The sequence below is a fragment of the Fulmarus glacialis genome, unplaced genomic scaffold, assembly GCF_000690835.1.
Source record: "Fulmarus glacialis isolate BGI_N327 unplaced genomic scaffold, ASM69083v1 scaffold12891, whole genome shotgun sequence".
Classification (NCBI taxonomy): Eukaryota; Metazoa; Chordata; class Aves; order Procellariiformes; family Procellariidae; genus Fulmarus; species Fulmarus glacialis.
Window position 1 is genome coordinate 36,743 of NW_009194785.1, and position 19,460 is coordinate 56,202.

Sequence of the window (19,460 nt, forward strand, 5' to 3'; positions counted from 1 at the left end):
TAGCAATACTTTTAAGATTCTCTCTCCTGTTGTTTGAGTCTGTTTGTCCTTGGTTTGCTATTTGTCAACTTCGTATAATGAGAAATAGTCTCCCACCACTCAGTGTTAGTGGATGCCGTTCTTGAAGTGGTTACTATGGGGTTTTATTTTTCCTTTTTTTTTTTTCTTTAAAAGCAATGAGCAAACATAATAGAACAGATCAGTTTGATTATTTGTAACCTGCCTATGTAACTACAGATTGCACAGCAGGCTTGTTATTCTCTTCTCCAGAGTCCCATTCCCTTTCTAGCCTGGAGCTGTTAGTGTTCTAAAGTGCAGCCTTCCAGACAGCAATCCTGGAAACTAAATGTTTTCATCTCTGAGTGGCTGCAGCTCTCAAGCTTCCTAACAAATTAAGTGTGAAAAGACTTCTGAGGGAGATACTGGCTATATAACAGTGTTTTCTGTTCAGATTATATATAGCAAAATGGTTCATGGGGAGCTGGCCCTGATCAGTCGAACTCTTCTGGCTGAGCATCCTAACAGCCCCCGGGAGGGATTTTTCGTTTTGCTATGGACAGAGTTCAACAGGTATATGGTTTGGGAGGTATATGGTAACATCAGCTGTCATGTTCAAACTTCTAGTAAGCTAAAATAAACTCAAACCAATCAATTTGACAGGAAAAAATTAATTACTTCACTAACTTCTGTCAAGGCAGAACTGTTCCCTGCTATGCCAAAATTATTCTGGCTTTAAGTAGTTGTAATAGCTTATTTTTAAACTGTATTAGTGGTACTTAGTTGCAGATCATCTTGATACTTAAAACTATTCTTAAATCAACTGATCCTTACAGTTCTGTTAAGATCTGAGGTGACCATAGAGCAAGATTAATGAGAGAAGAGTTGTAAGCAGAAGGAGATAGGAGGGATACTGATGAAGAGATATTAGAGGTAGATTTTTGAAGTAGAACTAGGGAGGGATAAATCTGAAATGTTTGTAGACATGGAAGAGAATGGCCTTGTGCCATTGAGCCATAGCATTGGAAGCAAGCCAATACAGAAAACCAAAACGGCGAAAAAATACTTTTGTCTTAAAAGGCTGTGATGAACTGTAGATAATTCATGGAAGAGAGTGACGAATCTAAGAACTGTTTTAATTTTATGTTAGCAAGCAAATGGGGGGGAGGGGTCTTGTGTGGTTCCAAGAGGTTCACTTTCTAGGTTACTGCTTCAAGAAAAGACAAAACACAAACTGAAGTGTTTCCATTTTGGTGGTAGTTTTAAAAAGGTGTATGTATCTTCAGGTGTTTGGGATTTTCACCTCATGCCCCCACTTTGTTTGACTTGTCTGAAACAAATCAGTCACAACTGCAGTTACCGAAGTGGAAGAACACAGTAAAGGACCTTTTGGGTTCCACCGCAGCCTTTCTCTAGAGCATATATTTCATTATAGATTATTACCAGCTTACCAAGCAGTGATTGGGCGGGTGGCTTCTATGTTTTCACTTCCTTTTTATTCAGTGAAGGATTGTTTGGGATGCGAGTGTTTTACCTCAGTGATGATGGTCACAAAGAAGCCTAATTTCACATTATGGGAGCAGTCATCATGTCTGGAATACAAAAATGTACTTTAAAATACACATCTCTGAACTGGTACAAATACTGGTAGGTGTAACATAGTAGGCAAGACTTTTTTTGTATATGATAAGGATAATTGGATCAAATGAATTAAATAAAACATAGGTACTTTGAGTTAAGCCTTGTGATGTCTTTTTTTTTTTTGGCTCTCTAAATTGTTCAGACCACTGGAGGATTTACTTCATCTTGCAGTGGGATAAATTGAGATATTTTTACTTCTCTTTTTCCTCCTCCTTACATCTCTTAATCGGTCTTCACCAATGCTTATATTAGTCCATAGAAGAGAGACTAAATTGGAGAAGCTGGAACACTTCGCTAATGTTTCCCAGAGGCTGACATGCTTTCTTTTTAGCCTATGCTAAAAGGAAGAGAAATAGGTAGTTCATTTTACTCTTTTGTGGCATATGCAGCCAGTCAGTTCTGTCTTGCCAGCATGAATTACTTTGGAACAGTAAGGCATGGGAGAGAAGGAGAGGAGGCCTCTTTCGATGTCTGAAGGTGGTGAAAGGGCTTATTTTTGTTGAGCGCTTTCTTTCCTTATTTTTTTTCTATCTCCTGTGTTGGATGCATAGCTGTCCCCATTTGTTTGAATAAAAGATAATTTTGGGGGTACAGGCTAGCAGCTTTCAGGGCGCTCTGTTGTGACTGGGATTAAGGAACCACAAAATATTCCAGAGGCAGGGGAGGAACTTAATAAGGTGACATAGTAGGCTGAATACCAAGGAGGAACTTGGTGTTCTCCAGGTGTGTGTTCTCCAGGTACACACATACCATATCATCAGTGGTCAGAAACTGCATGCTGTGTCTTGTGCTCTCTAGGTCCAGTTTGAGGGTAAAACGGACAGTGTGGGCTTATTTGCTGTTTTCTCATTGCCTGTGCCAGTAGAGCACCTCAAAGCCCTTGTTTATCAGGGTAGATAAGATGTAAGTTTCTAGTGTAAACAACAGAACAGGAAGAATAAATGCAAACAAAAATCCACCTTTCTCTCCTTTCCTTCCTTAAGAAAAGGTATTAATTTGTTTTAAATTTACCAGATTATATTAATTCATTAACATTTTTCTCTGATGATCTCTTGTCCAAAATTGTACCAACATTCATCACTTGCACTTTGATGCCTTTAGTCCACACTTTAATCTTAGGGATACATCTTGCTGACTCCCTTAATGCCCTCTTATGTTGCCACGCCAAGTTTCTCTGGAGTCACTTTACAGTTTACTTTAAAGATCAAGGATTTAAATTTTCCAATTTTGAAGGGGGGAAAAAAAAAAAAAGTAAAGAAAGGATAGCAAATTAAAATATGATTTTTGGTATCTCAGTTATTTTATTTGTCTGTACCAAGACATGCTTACTGGTTGGTTTGTTGTAGGGCTATTTCAAAAGCAGAGAGATTTAGCGGAGACAATGTAATCTACAAGCCACCAGGGGTAAGTGTAACTATGTATTTTATTCTGCTTATTGTCATTATATGTGAATATAAACTAATGGAGACTATATTCATATCATTCACTATGTTACTGCATCTCAAATCTTAATTTTATTTCATCACTAAATAGTGTGAGAAATAGGGTCATAGGAACTAGTGTTTCTGAGTCAGTGAAAAAGATGTCTGTCTCATTTGTTGCCAATTAAGTGCACAAAATCTAAATCTGTCATTTTAAACGTCAATGTCCAGAAATTTTTTTTCTTAGAAACACAGTCGACTCATCATGCATATAGAATCTTTGTGTTCTGCAGAAGTCTTAAAAATCTGTGAAGTTCAACAGATTTTTCAAAGCAAGTGACAATTACTAAGTATTTTTCTGACTGTCTCTTGCCTGTCTTGTGTGTCTTAGCCCACAAGGGCTAAGAGCTGTGCTCTTCATTTAAAAAAACAGGAATTAGTGAAATTAACAGTATGTTAACAAACTCTGATAAACATAGTTTTACTTGAGGAAGAATTCAGTACAGAAGAAAATCTGCGAGAATTGCTTTTTAGAAATATAATTAATATCTGAAAATCTGCTCCTTTCTCAAATATAATGTGTGAAGAGAGTTGCTTACAAAAGAGAAATAAATAAAAAAGATCTAAGGGGAGAGGGATTTTCAAACCTTTTTCTGCGAAAACAGAATTTATTAGGTTACCTAATTTATATGGCATTTCTGAATTAAGATGTGCTTAATCATGGTCACAGTTTGCGAAGTCATGCTTCACTTCTTGTTAACCAACATTGTAATTACATTAAAAGATGGCAGCACTGAATTCTGAGTTAAAACTACTAGCAAATAAAGGAAAACTATTATTTATTCATATATCTTTGGCAAAGCAAATGTAAAATACCAGTTTCAAGTCTTGTAGGACGTTGGGAGGGTTTTTTTGGTGAGTCTTTGTAACTATCAGCATGAAGAAGCTTAATATCTGCATTTAGTTTATATCTAAATGGGTTTTTTAGGTATGGAGATACTATTTCTCAACCTGACAGCAGTCTAAATAGCCTTTATTTGAAGCATCCCTAATTTGGAAACAAAGTATCTTTTCAATTCTTCTTTAGTCGAGTTGACTGCATAAATGATCATCTGTAATATTTATTTTCCTGTTGTACTTTTGTAACATAGTTAATAAAAATGTTACATGCACAAGGGTTGAATATTGGTCTAAGACTGGCTTTCAATATTTATATGGATATTGTAACTTTTATGTCGGGTAGGTAATCTTCTTTGTACGTAGCAATGGAATTTTTACTGTTTCTCAACTAGTATATTTTTCTTTTTCAACAGGAAAATGCTCCAGATATGGTGTATTTAGGCTCGCTAACCAATTTTGATTTGATTTATGCATGGACACAAGATAAATGTGTACCACTAGTTCGAGAAATTACATTTGAAAATGGGGAGGTAAGAATTTTTTTCTACCATTCTACTTTCGGGGTTTCTTTCTCAAAGCCAGAATGTCTCTTTCAAGGTCTTTAATCCATGCCAAAGAACTTTTCTGCATGCTTTGCTTTTGACAGAAAATAGCTGTCAGCTAATGTCTTTTCATTCTTTTGGAGCTTTTTGGTTAGACTTGAAGTTCACTGGAGGCAGATTTGTAGTAGTTTCATACACTACCAGAGTAAGAAGTTATAATCATGCATATAGATCACATAAGAAGTGTCTGGTGATTTGCGGAGTGTGGACACTTGGACACTAAGAATGTGCATGTCTGTAAGTATGTATGAGTGTGTAACACCTTGGGTAGGTTGTATTATTCATCTAAAGTAAGTACATATTATTTATACAGATGTTATGACTAAACATTGATTTAAGATCCAGACATGAATGTTATTTAAGTGCTTTTTGCATCTGTTATGACCTTGAAAAAACGTTTCTAGTCAGGGTAGAAAATATCCATGTCAGCGTGTCCATGACAGTTTGAAAGAGTAAAATAGTTGTAAACTACCCTTTAGTTATAATCAGCTTTTAAAATTTAATGTTACATTTAGTAGTAGAAAAACGTTAATGTATTAACCACTTCCAAAGCATTATCTAATAAATAAGCACGTTAAATGGTGGCTGACAGTCTATGGAACTGGCAGCCTTCTGGGAGTTGTAATAAAAACCATGTGATACTTTTTTGTCAATCTGTGTTTAAGCACTGGTACCTTCTTAATCTTTTTAGCTTCACATGCTCTTTCAAAAAAGCTTCTTTTAGCTGTAATTTGTTAGATGGAATTTGGGGGTTTGCTTTTACACATCTCTTTTCTCCTCATTATCCTTATTTTCTTTCAATGCTTTTCCGTTTTCTTTTGTAATTTACTCCTCTTTCATCTATTTCCAACTCCATATTATAAATTTTTTTTGTAAAATAACCAACAGGAAAAAAAAAATCTTTAGAAAATTAGCAAGTTTATAGTATCTCAAAAGGAGTATCTGTACATAGCCACAGCATCTGCTAGAAACTCTGGTGAGGTTTGTAACAAATTGCAGTACGTTGTCCACACTGGATTAGAAACCAAAGAATCAGTCATATGATTCATTCTCAGTTTGCACTCTTAATTTTTTCATTCTGACTCTGCGGTGTATGTAACACTGCTATTCTGGGCATGCATAACATGTCAGGCTACATGACAGAGGGAGGAATAGGGTGGGATGCACAAAATGGTTTAAGTACAACCTTCTAGTCAACCCCGCCAACTTTTATTGGAAAGTTCTGTTAGTTAAAAAAAATTTAATTCTTCATTTGCAACTCAATATGTAAAAGATGCCACATGTTAACATGCTTAGAAGCATGTGGTAGACTTTCAATGTACTTTTCCGATGGTGAAATTGGATTCTGAGCCTTAGAAGCCAAGGTTCATCACTGTCAGCTTGTACCGCATTGTGTCATGGTTTTTCTGGTTGTTCTCTCAACCCTCAATTCCTGTTTACTTAGGCAGATATTTACAATTCCAATGTGACATTTTGCTTGGCAACATTTGTTTAAAAATTTCAGTGCTGCCAGTACCCAAACAAATTTAAACATGCCAAAGTTGACATACTTTTGCCTTCTGAAATTGTGTAGTATTTAAATGGGCTCTTAATGCATATTGCACAATATTACAGACTAAAAATATGAAGTGCCGTGACTGTTAAGCTGTATTTATGGTACTAGAATACCGTATAAATAAGATAAAGACAAAAACTTCTACCACAGACTTTAAATTCAATTTTAAAATCAAAATTGGACTCTGTAAACTGCTGGTAGGTTTTCACCTCATTTTCTTTCTTAATGTTTTCATTATCTGATAAGTGTCATGGGCAGGCTAGCCAGGAAGATGCCCAATCTGAACAGAATTCATCATTGTGACTTTAGACGCCACATAGTAATTTAACTCTGAAGCAAGGTCTTCTGCTTGAGAAGACTGTCCGTTCAAGAGACAGTCCTTGTACTTGACGAGAAAAGGCTATTGGTATTAATAATATCATTCAGAAGAAAGCACCATTTAACCTGTAATCAGTCTGTTTAGTTTTACGTTGTATGAATACAATGAACTGTGTGGTCTAACGATGGTGCTGAACTGTAAGTTTTTGAAAGGGTAAAAAACTTCTCAAAGGCATACAGGAGTAATGTGGGCAGCTCAAATCCAATGAAAAATCTTTTGATTTTCTCAGTGTCAAATGAGACAGTAGCTTTTGAGGGGGCAGTCCAAAGCAAATGAAATTGCTATTCCACTTGCCACGTCCTGATCAGTAAGATGTGCTATGAAAGCTGGAAGAGATAAGCAAACAAAGGAAGGTACTTCATAGAAACCAGTTAGGGCCAAAATTAGCAAGGCTTTCAAGCCAGCTAACAACCTGTTTGGAGATGAATTGATTTTTGTGAATATAACTTGCCACATAGGTTGTCCTTTTAGGTGCTTGCAAGCAAGAGGGAAGCTTAGAGCCGGAATACCAAGCTCTGTTTGGGAGTTCTCCCTCTGGAAATGTACCTGCTGAAACGATTGAGGAAATGGAGCCATAATCATAGTGGTGCGGAACAGACTTCTTCACATCCTCTAATAAGAGAGAGGCTGAGACCCAGCCGAATCCATGTGTGTAAAAATGAGAATGAGCAAATGTGATTAGTAGTTGGTTTAGGGATGGATTGGGAAGCTTGGATTTCGTCAAGAGCACTGAATTTATTAGGATCTTAAAAGACCAAGCTTCAGCTTACCTGACAGACTTGGTTGAAGGGAGAATGACAGCCATTTCATTTCATGTACACTATGTAACTGGCTGCCTACTGATATGGAAAGCATTTCTTCCAACTTACTGCAAATTGAAAATATCTGAAGAAACTATTCTATTTGGTCACAGAACGAACAAGTGCTATCTTTCTCAAAAAGCATAGATTTTATTCTGATATAGGCTAGAATCAAAGAAATAGCAGTACTTGCTTGTACACCAGTCATGCAAATGAAAGATAGGTAAGACTGTAGGCATTTGTTAAATGATAAATGATTATTTCTTCCATTGGGCTCTAGCAAGTTGAGCTGATGTTCAAAGATGCCTAAAATTCACTTTTGAAGCAAGCAAATGCGTTTCGTTCATGTTTTGTTTGGGTTTTGAGTAAAAGAAAAATCCTGAATAAATTATTCGAGGAGTTCCTACATTTATCTGTCCCTGGACAGAGATCTTTAAAAAGCACTCGGGCTGCAAGAATTCATTTCTATGAGGAACTAAAACTTGCCTGCCCAACAAAGGTTTTCATTTCTTCATCAATTTTAGTAATATACTAGCCTGTGAATTTAATAATGGTGTTATACAGATGACCAGTCATGACACACTGGCAAAAGAGCAATACTTGACTGTAACTGATACAGCTATGTCATTAGCTTCTGCTTTTTTCGTAGTTGTGGTTTTTGGGATGGTTGGTTTTTTTTTGGGATGGAGTTACTTAAAGATATTTGTTGTGTTATGCTAAGAAAACACCAATCTATTACATGAACCAAGCTAGGACTGGATCTAGAATACACACTCAGCTTTTCATAGCATTTAATAACCATGCTGTTCAGACCTTATTGCTGTTTGATGAAGATGTTCTGTTTTCTCAGAATTGGGCTATTTCTTTTAAGCAAGTATTCCAGTGCAAGTGTATCCCTTCCCGAAATGTTCATAATGAAAATACACTCATCCTTTATCTGCTGTATATGATACAGAAGAAGGAAACATGGTTAACTATCACTCGGGTATCTTAGATGAAGGGTCAGCAGTTAACATCTTTAGTCCTGTTCTTTCAGCTGTTTTTAAAGTAGAGATCTCACTGAATTTGAAAATTGCTGGAATCACTTACTCAAGTGCCCTTAAGAAATGGAAGAAATGAGATATGTCGTTTGTTTTCTGTGCAGGAACTGACAGAAGAAGGCCTTCCTTTTCTCATACTTTTCCACATGAAAGATGACTTGGAGAGCTTAGAGAAATTCCAACAGGAGGTTGCACGACAATTAATAAGTGAAAAAGGTTTGTAGTAACTCCTACTTCTTGTTTTTACTGGCATTATTTTTTTCAGGCAAACGCGGAGTGGAAGCAAAGGCCAAACAGAATCCTAGCTTTAAAGCTCTTGAGTCCAAAGGGCTTTATGTACTTTTGACAGTGAGGACCAACTCCTTTGGAAATTATTAAAATAGATAACACAATTTATTAGTCAGTAACTATTTCAGAAATTCTACTTGTCTAAATGACTTCATGCAGTTTGAGAGGGCATTAAACAAAACTTCAGTTTGTATTGTGGCCAAAAACACTTGAAGAAAATCCATTATTTTGGTGGTGTTAGTTATTTAAATCTATTTTCAAGTTTTGCATGTTGTGTCTATCTAATATCTCCACCTTTGTAAGAAAGTTTTTAGGGTTTCAAGATAATAATAAAAAAAAATCTTAACATGAATTTTTGTCTGCTCACAATTTTAAGGTACAATAAACTTTCTCCATGCTGACTGTGATAAATTCAGGCATCCACTCCTCCATATTCAGAAGACTCCAGCAGACTGCCCTGTTATTGCCATTGATAGCTTTAGGCACATGTATGTCTTTCCAGACTTCAGCGACTTGTCGTAAGTATTTTTCTTTGTGCATTTTGATTTGAGAAGGACAAAGGAAAAGACGTGCTCATATTTTAATCAGTACTATCATAGGAAGATGAATAAATCTGGGATAGGAAAGGCTGCCTATGTATGATGCAATGTCAGAGCCTTAAAGCAAAATGAATTGGTGTGAAGTAATTGTTTAAATGGAGTTGCATTGCTTTATGCAAGAAGAGAATCTCACATTAAGTTTTTAGATGCTGCTCTTTTTTTAATTCAAAGTTTTGCTATTTTCCGTAGTAGGTAGGTATTTGGAGCCTGGCATGGTATTTTTAGTGGTGATCTAGATATATCAATTAATTTTAAAAGGTTTAAATGGAATGTTTAAATGCTGTGTTATGCAATGATTACTGTAAAATGCACCGTGTAAGAATTCCCAGCCTGCTGGTTTGGTTTTTCCTGCTGTGCAATTCCAGCCTTCCTCCATTAGTCTAACCCTGGAAAGCTGGCAGAGAAGTCCTTGTTGCATGGGTTTCCAAAATCTTCCACGTGCAGCTTGGAAAATGGCTGCTCGTTGGCGTGTTATCTGGATAAAATATGTGAGAGAAGTATCAGGGTGCTTGGGCGAAATGCTACTTTGATAACCCTTTTTACATCAGCCTATCTCTTTATGTTGCACTGCCTTGGAAGCAGATGTTGTCTCCCATGGTTCAGTTGAGGAGTGAAGATGTGTACATGTTCTCTTCAGGGGCTTTCAGCATATATATTGCTTATTAAGTCCTGGTTAAATGCCTAGGCTTTGAGACTTGAATTTTTGCCCATTCATACTTTCAAAAACTCAGGGTATTTCATTTTTGTCAAAGCCAAGGATTCAAAGTTCAGACTTAGTATGCAATGTCAGTGTAAGCCCATGTATAATTCTGCCATTCCAGCAGGCATTTTTCTACCTGAAATGTTGACATTTGGAAGGAGGGTTCAAACCTAGCTTCTCCCCATAATTCTCCACAGGCTTGTTCTTAAAATGTAGTTTCTGTTTGATGTATCTCAAATAGTGCTTTTCAAATATCTAAAGCTATGTGTGTGGAAACTGATAGTGACTATTTTTCTCCCTGCGTTCCTGTTTCTTTGAAAGATCATGTTCACAGGACATGCTAGCACTTAAAAAAAAAAAAAAAAGTGGGATATTTGCATTTTGAAAGCATTCTTTTTATTGTCACTTTTGAAACAGCCCTAAAATAAATTAATATCTCTTGAAGGGGAATAGAGATGTTTAGTTTAGACATTCATGTTATATTTCTTACACGTTTTGTTTCTGTGAAACACTATCAGAATAATAAAAGCAACTTGCTTGTTTGTATACTAATTGTTACATACAAATGAAGATGAGAGAGAGAGGGAGATGTCAGGATTGTAGACAGTTGCTTAACGATAAATAATTATTCAAGCTTACTCTAGGAGATTGAGCTGACACTTAGAAACACTTAACAAACAGTTAGGAAACAAGGAGAGCTTGGAGCTCCTGGGCTGATATTCTTCTGCGTGTGTGTGTGGTTTGGATTTTTGTTTTGGTTGCGGGTTGGTTTTTTTGTTGTTGTTTTGTTTTAATAATAGGTAAAACCTTAATTCTGAGACTTTCATCCACCTGCAAGGATTTCTGCCACTTTAGTACATTTTCTGGACTCCTTTACAAACTGGTCCCAGACTGTCTCTTGTAATCTCAGTGCTGCCACCAACCAATAGGGTTTGGATATGGTACTTTCAGAACTGGCCCACTAAAAGATTTCCTCTCTCTTTAGGGAGTCGTCTTTTTGGAGAATAGCCACTTCATAGGCAAATCAGACCACCACTCAATATTTTGTCCTCATACTTTGGCCACCTGGACCTATTCATCCCGCTATCAGAAATGATAGCAAGGAGCGTTCAACAGATCAGTTGTAGCTTCTCAGCAAGAACTGCCTGAGCTACAAGAGGCTGTAGGCACCAAATGCCCTTGCCGCATTAGGGGAGGGGAAGAGGTTGGAGAGGAATGTCTCCAGCAGTGTGCCTGACCTAGAACAGGGCAGGAGCCCAAGGTAAAGCAGAGAGCAGTGATTCTGCTGTCCCTACAACCGGGCTGGAATGAACCCCCTTCTCTCCATCAGTACTAATTCCTGATCTTAACTGGGAAGTGAAGAGACCCTTCAAAGTACCACTGTAATACTGATTAGTTATAGACATTGCTGTAGTGATACCTTCTGACTCTACATTATACTACGTTTTATCCATAGAGTTTTCTAATGATCTGAAACGCTGCTGATAGCCTGTCAGACCACACTTTGGCCCTCTTTCCTAAATGTAATAATTGGTCTGATGAAAGACTCCCTACAAAACCTGTCTCCATTCACACATTACCTTTTGATTGCATGCGTAGTGCTCATGTTATTGTTTTTTTTCCTCATCTTTAATACTTATTAGATCAACTCTTCATTTTAAGCTTTTTAGTCTATTTGATGTTTCACAAATAAAACTGGATGCTGTAGTTTAGCACGTTTGCTGTGGGTGACAGTAGATGATCTCAGATTAGATTTACATTGATACCCTCTTAGTGCTTATCTCTCGTGTATATGCAGTTGCTCAGGCACTAGAGAGCCTTTCAAAGATGTTTTGTCAATACTGCTACCCAACTGTCATTTGTATCTGTAAACTGTGCATTTGGAACCTGCTGTTCCCTCTTACATTATGGTTAGTGGGGAGCTGAAGTGAGTATACAATGAAGTTATCGGCTAGTACAACTCTGTGGGAGTTATTGAAAAGATGAAATACTTGCTGTGTTCTCAAGAGACAGTGAAAAGAAAAAGAAGCTGGTAGGATACCTTAACAAACCGTTTGGCTTCCTGTCCTCTATTAATCACCTAGAAGTGGACATAGTGTGCCAGATAAACAGAAATTGGCTACTCTAAACAGTGCACTTCAAATCTTCTGTGTTTGGAATTAACTTGTAATAAACATGTGGGTGTTTCTGTTGGATTTGTTCCAGAGTTCCAGGTAGACTGAAGCAATTTGTACTGGACTTGCATTCTGGAAAATTGCATAGAGAGTTTCATCATGGCCCTGATCCAACTGATGTAGCACCTGGTCAGGTAAGGTTACAACAAATACATTTAATTTGGCCATTTAATAAAGACCTTTTTTTACTCCTTGTCAGAGCTGTACTTTCTAACGTGTATACTTTTAACTTCAGTCTCCTGAAAGAAGAAATCGGCTTATAGAAGCATAACATTGCCACTTCTGCTTGGCTCTTCCTTTAACTTCCTTTGGGTAAAGGCAGGGAGAGCATTAGGAGGAAGTATGGTACCTGTTTGCCTTGAATAAGGGAAGAGTGTAAGAATATAAATTTTTCTCCACTGAAACAGAAGATCTTGGGCCAGATGACTGTTCTGAGCTCATAGACCAGCTCTTATGTTCTCACGTTTCGGTGCAAAAACTGATGATACATCATAGATGCATTACTTCTCACACGACACACCATGAGAGGGTGCTTCTAAGGGGAAACATCAATTGCTTGAATGTTTTATATATTTACTCGTAGTCACCAATCCAAGCAGGAGGCAGATTGTTAAAGCATCAACAAAAGATTGATAAGCAGTAATAGGGCTTATTACTTTTATTAATATAGTTAACAAGTGGCATTAATAGTGGTCACAGGCTGCATTTGTCAGTTCAGATTTGTCACTGTTCTGCTCAAAGTTTGTCATGCTGTATAATTACATGCCTGGAAGTCACTCCTGGGATCTCTTCAGGAACACAACTACCAGATACTTCTCCAGACAAAACTCAGGAGCACCTCAGCATTTAGTTTAATCCAAGAGGCAGAAAAGAAAGGACGTTACAAGCTCCGATTCCTCTGTTCAGCCCAGTCTTCTGTGTCTCGATCAGCCTTGTATCTTCTTGATACACCACTCAGATCATATGCTTGGTGTCATACTGAAAATTGCAAACCTAACAGCCTGTCAGGTAACCTTCTCATTACCTCAGGCCCTCTCGTGTCTCGATCAGCCTTGTATCTTCTTGATACACCACTCAGATCATATGCTTGGTGTCATACTGAAAAGTGCAAACCTAACAGCCTGTCAGGTAACCTTCTCATTACCTCAGGCCCTCTCTAAAGAAATAACTGTTTTTAAACACTTACTTTTAAGTTCTATGTTGCAATGTCTAGGGCTCAAAGAGCCACGTTGATCCCAGAGGAGACCCGGTACCCTTGTGTTGTGGTGCCTTGGGCCATCCCAGAACCCATGGGTGAGGGACAGAAACAATTTATGGCTACAGGCTCATTTTCCTGGTCATCTGTGGGATGTGGTAAGGATGGCTCTGCGCTAAGCCATGTGAGTGCAGCCTCCTGTTGCCCTGTTCAAAGTTAAAAGATTTAAAAGCGTGAAAGCCCTGGAGGGCTTGCCTTGGGCCAGGAGAGTGATTGCTTTTGAACGTTGTCATGACTGGCTGTGAAAACACGAGGGCTGAATTGTCTCAGCAGTAATTCATTTAACTGGTAACTCCCTGTGTTTCTCAGGAATTCATTGAGCCACCAGAATTCAGGTCAACAGCAGGAGACGCAGAAAATAGGGCTGGAGACTGAGGCATAGGCCGGGCAGCTGGTCAGCTCAGAGCTAGAGAGGCAGTGCGTGAGGAAGAGACACTCTGAGGCAATTTGCAGTCTGGGGGAGGCTTGGCGAGGGCGGGAGGAAGCCTGCCGAGTCCCTGGATCCTGCTGCCTATCTGGGCACAGGCTCGATGCCTAGAGCTGCAGGCTTGCTATTGTCTCCATTCTGCCTTGAAAAATGCACACAAAACCTGGGATGTTTACCTTCACCTCTCCGTATGGCATCCTGCCATCTTGTGGAAGATGTGTATGCATGTGCGATGGAAATACTGGCCTTAACTAAACTGGAGGCTGCTGTCTTAGGTCATGTATGTCCCCTGAATTGCATGTTTGTTGGGGGTTTTTTTCAGTTTCCATAGAAAATGAATTCTAAAATATTTTGGCAGCGATGTCACTTTTGCCCTGGTGTATCTCAAAAACAAACACACAAACCAGAATACCTTCCAAGCAAGTGGTAGATAGACTCAAACAAATCTACAGTAGGGTGCATTTAAAACACTTTTAAGTCAGTTGTACGGAAACTTGTGTGATGGCAGTTACCTTTGAGATGTGCCAACAAAATGAATATCCTTAACTGATGGTGCTTAATTAATTAACGTGTGTGTGTGTATGTGTATTCCACCTACTTGGCACTTATAATGTGCCTTCTAAAAAAAACCAACTCAATTTGTGAGAATGCTGGACGTTCGTGTGCTCCCATAATTAATGTTGAAGTTCATTTAATGGAGGTGATTGATTATTAAAACGAGTCTAACAAGCAATTTTACTGTTTGGTCTGTTTTTCAGCCAATTCAGGATTTAGCAAGCAGCCCACCAGAGAGCTCATTCCAGAAACTGGCACCCAGCGAACATAGGTACACCTTATTGAGGGAAAAAGATGAACTTTAAAAACTTGAAATAATCTTGCAAGCCTTTCAGACAGCAGCATTGACTTCTGTGTGGTGGAAATAGTAAACCTATATTTTCATAATTCTATGTGTATTTTTATTTTGAATAAACTGAAAAATAATTTTTTCTCCCCAGGCTTGTAAATACATTTGTTTGGTGGGTCATTCTGTACAGCATCTTTCAAACAGTACGTTCCTAATGCTATAGTAAATATCAGAGACCCATCCAGACTCTTGATCTAACTTTGTTCTGTAAAACTTTTATAATCCAAATGAAGGTATCCTTGACAGAGACATGCTGTTAACTTGCACTATCCCATTAAATAGGACTTTTGGGTTGTTTTCTGTGTAACCTTTGGTAGTATGTGCTTTTTCTTCTTCTTCATGTGAACAGCTATCCTGGTAATCTGTTTCTTTGTCACATTTTTTTCCAACTTAAGAGGGTCTTCTATTCTGGATACTTGGGAGGGGAATAAATTAAAGTTTTACAGAATCTCGTGTGGTGCTTTACTGGGTGTAAATGTCTAAGCGATTAAACAATTCTGACTATTAAAATAGCAAGTGAGGAAAGAAATTTTAATTATAATGGCTGTACTTTGAATGAAGGGGCTGTATTGACCTGCTCTGATTTCCTGGAATTAAGATTGTTATATTATCCACTCAGTTATGTTAAAAGAACATGAATGTTGGAAGCCCTTCAAAGTAGGAGAGGACTAGGGGTGGACTGCGATCTTAGTTTTGTGAGGCTTAAATTAATCTCTGTATGTATATGTTACAATTAGTCTTTTTTTTTTGGGGTCCCTGCCTTCCTGGCAGACACTTACTTTCTGAACAACCATTGCAAATTTTCTGTTACTCTTTTTGTCTGGCTTGTGCCTTATTTATTGCATATTCTTTGAATTCTCCTCTGAAGAAGGAATTACTACTTTCCTATGGGCTTTTCTGTTGTGCATAATACCAGAATGCAGGCTTTTCTCAATGAATCTTCAAGCTGTTTGGCAAGATGAACATATAGAAACTGTAAGATGGAAAAGTATCTGTTAATTTGGGGTGCATTGCTGGAGACGAACTAGTACAGTATGATTTGTACAGTACACTTACTGCAAACAATCTAGGTCCATGACTTGGGCCCCCAAGGTTTAGTGTCCTTAGAAGCAAGCTTGTTCTTTGCATAGGTGGACCACTGGGTTCATGTTTATTTCAGTGAGTGCCCCAACTTTTGCAGTTCACAGCTCAGGATTCCTTTTGCCTCTCAGGTAGATGCCACCTACTCAGTTACTGACAGAAGGCTGCCATGGTCCTGTGCAGCTGTGGCAAAAGAAAGGCTGCTGAATCAAGGCCCTGCGGCAACAGGCACATGGCTTTCTAGGGGGTGGTTCTGAGGAGAGAGTTGCTAGTATCAACCAGCTCTAAGCTACAGCGAACTGAGCAGATGCAGAGTTGGTAGCTAATGGAGTATTGCAAGATTTTGTTTACAGGCATACTTTTTTGTCAGTTTTGTGAATCTGCATTTTGGAGTGCATATTAAGTGCTTGAAAGCCAGGTCTTCTCCTGTCCCATTCTTCATCTCATGCCAAATCAGGCATTTTTGGTAGCTGAGTCATATCACCTTCCAGCTGGAATCCAAAGATGTGAGCAGGGTATGGTTTTAAGGCTGCCACTTGTTATCTGCAGATAGTGCTACAGAACTTCTGGAGTTGTTCAGGCACCTGAAATTTAGTAAATTCCTGCATGGTGCCTAAAGTGCTCATCTTACTCCACCAAGGGTCCTGTTTTTCCTTGGGGTTCTTATTTATAAATGCTGTTTGGTAGAAGATGCCTAAACTTTTCCTTCTGGAGAGAGATGCTACCTCATCATACACCCAACAGTCCAGTGGCTGGTGCTTTCAGCTAGAAAGTGAGAGAAATGAACCCCCTCTGCCATTCCTTCATCCAAGTTTGTGTTTCTGAGTAAGGACTTGTTCCCAGAGCTTTGGGATCCCAGCACGAGGTAGACAATTAGATGTAGCAGTTCTATGACAGTTACGCACTCAAGTCATTTCATTGTATATTCATTGGAGGTTGAACAGCTAAAGTCTAGGTATGCCTAACATAATGTTGAGTATCACTTGAACTTTTGAAGTATCTGAAGAAATAGAGAATTTGCCTAGCAAGAGCAAGCGTTGGACAAAATGCGAGATGTGTTTCAAATTGAGCCCTTCAATTCTGATCATCTACATCAATGGTTTTAACTGTGCAGTGCTCAGCTAACCACTCCCTTTAACGTTTCTCGAGGCTTTCATGGGAAGTTGTCAAACAATATTAGTGTTATCCCCATATGGAACAAAACCATTCCAAACTCTCTTTTTAATTGAACTTAAGGAGTCCATTTCTGACCTAGCATATGTGTATGAGTTACTAAATGCATGCAAAATTTTAGGAACTTGTGTTAGTTTCAGTCAATGTAAATATTTCAATAGCTGAAGCATGTGTTTGGTAAGTCATTTCAGGATTATTAAATCTCTGTAATGCAATTATTTTAATAACATAAAATTTGTGAGGGATTAATCCTTTAGATGCTGAAAGGAAATAAACCCCAACATTCTCCATAAATGCTACAACCACTCTCATAGGCAAAAACTTTTATTTGGTCTGAAAGAATTATGTATATCTCACATTTCTTCTGACTAACACGCCTAGCAATTTAAATGCTAGTTTGGTTACTCAGATGCCCATGTTTCTTCACATATGTAAATAACCCATCTATTTTAAAAAATCATAGTTTAAATAATAGTTTCCCAATGTTTTGAAATTGCTTCCTTAAAGACACAAGGAGGAAGAATAGTTTTTGTGCTAGACATTTCATAAAATGAGCACATACCAAGCTGAATTTGTATAAGCTGTGGCAGGAATTCACTTTTATGAATTTAGATTGTCCTGGCATTAGTCCAGCTTGGGGGGAGAGGGTGGAGTCCTCAATGTCTCTGTGGCTGCTGTTGTTTAAATGCACCAGGTTTCAAAGCATACAGTAGGAAAGCAGACATAGCTTTTTAAAATCATACAAAGAATCAACCACAGTTTCTGATTAAGAACACTTTTTTCCCTTAGTTTCTTCCTTTAAATGTAGAAATTGTATGTCAAAGGAATGAACAGCCTTAGTATGAAGTTGTTACAAGCTCATTAAATGTGTTTACATCCAAAGTAGATGCATTTAAAGAAAACCATGTTTTGCCTGACAGGAGCAAATGAGCTGAATTACTTGGGTCATATTTTCCACTCCAGCTGATTTTACAGATGTAGGCACTGTGGCTTTAACACATGCAGTTTTGACAATGTTCGTGATTACTTGTGAAAACTATTCTTGCACACGTTGCTTCCCTGAGCCTCAGACCTACTTAAAATAGACACGATGCTCTGACTGATTGGTAGCAATTTCAATCATATTTTAAAAATAATAAGGAAGAACTGTTCAGAAAAAGATACTTGTGCTGTAACTAACAGTTGCTTACGGTGTCTCTAGGCACAAAAACCCTATCATCTGTCATTAGTAGACAGTTATTTTCAATGATGATATCAAAGTACTGGTTAAGAAAAGGGAGCTCTTTCTATAGTATGCTTCCTTATACAGTGTTTCCCTGCTAGGGAGCATTATCGCTGAACACTGACTTCAGTGTTCACCTAATAAAACTGGTCTCAAGCAGAGCTCAGGATGAATTGAACATTTTAAAACTTTAAAAAGCAGCTTCCCAACCTCAATTTTTGTTCCCCCATCAGTAGCAGCAATAGTGTGGGAACTGTCCTGGAAGGATGGAGGTAGGACTATGTGCTGAACAGTAGACTATGTGACAATAGTATGATTATGTGACAATAAAAACACATTAACACTCCCGTATTTAACAATGGAAGCTTCAGAAGCAAAAGGCTTCTTAAGCAGCAAAATAAGGATGGTAAGAATAACAGGCATCTGCTATAAAAAGCTTGCAGAAGCACTACCAGCATCTCACCCCATACAGGCTCCACAGCATGCCCCAAAATCTTGAAAAGGCTGAGAAGCTGCTCTACAGTGCGGGTGGAAGCAGAAGTTTCAGAACTGAACAGCATGCAGGAGGTGTGCAGCTGACCCAGACAAGTATGGTTTACTTATTTGTAAACAGTATCGGGTTGACATTTTCAAAATAGTCCCATCATCCAGGGATGTCAGCTGACACTGGCACCGTTTAAAGGGCTTCGCTGCTCCACCATCCTTTGACCTGGTGCCTGACGCCACCCCTGAGGGATAATACAGACTATTGAGGGAGTGGGCCTGGCTGCAGCACCGCCTTCCAGGGAAGCTATTTAGCTCTCCCACCAGAGCGCTGTTGATGACAGGAGATGAGAAGCAAAGGCAACATCTAGCAGTAAGCACTGCTTAAGTAAGCTGAGGCTTCGGGCTCAGAGTGCCAGAGCTTGTCACTTCATCCTGTACCATGTTCTCAGGACAAGCCAAGAAGTTGAACAGCCATGGAAAATTATTCTCCAGTAGCAATCCTGCAGGGTTGCTGCTTAGGCTGTTTTAATTCTTAACTTCACCTTTGAAGAAGGTGAGGAGTTTACCAATTTAAAAAAAAAAGTACCTGAAAAAAGGGAAAAGCTGATTATGATGCTGATCTGATTTGGCTGACGGGAGGCAGATGTGGGATCTGCGTAAGTTTTTCTTCCACCTTGCTCAGCCAACATTTTAACCTTTTCCTGTGGAACTAATGCTTCCCCGTGCATTATCGAAGTGGCGTAGTCAGTCATGTCCTGGGGGTATACGCAGGAGGAGTTTGGGAATCCAGATAAATGAATGTAGATTTAAAGTACTA

General features: G+C 38.4%; 1 protein-coding gene across 1 annotated transcript in view; it reads left to right on the forward strand.

Moving 5' to 3' along the window:
* Positions 1-15,130, forward strand: part of ERP44 (endoplasmic reticulum protein 44) — a gene marked incomplete at its 5' end in the record, with an annotated part of 38,532 nt that extends 23,402 nt beyond the window's left edge. Inside the window, 6 exons of the mRNA XM_009587884.1 lie at positions 2,985-3,042; positions 4,373-4,489; positions 8,440-8,551; positions 9,000-9,141; positions 12,128-12,230; positions 14,537-15,130. Of these exons, the coding sequence (XP_009586179.1) occupies positions 2,985-3,042; positions 4,373-4,489; positions 8,440-8,551; positions 9,000-9,141; positions 12,128-12,230; positions 14,537-14,638 (634 nt within the window). The remainder of the gene's footprint in view (positions 1-2,984; positions 3,043-4,372; positions 4,490-8,439; positions 8,552-8,999; positions 9,142-12,127; positions 12,231-14,536) is intronic.
* Positions 15,131-19,460: the final 4,330 nt, after the last annotated feature.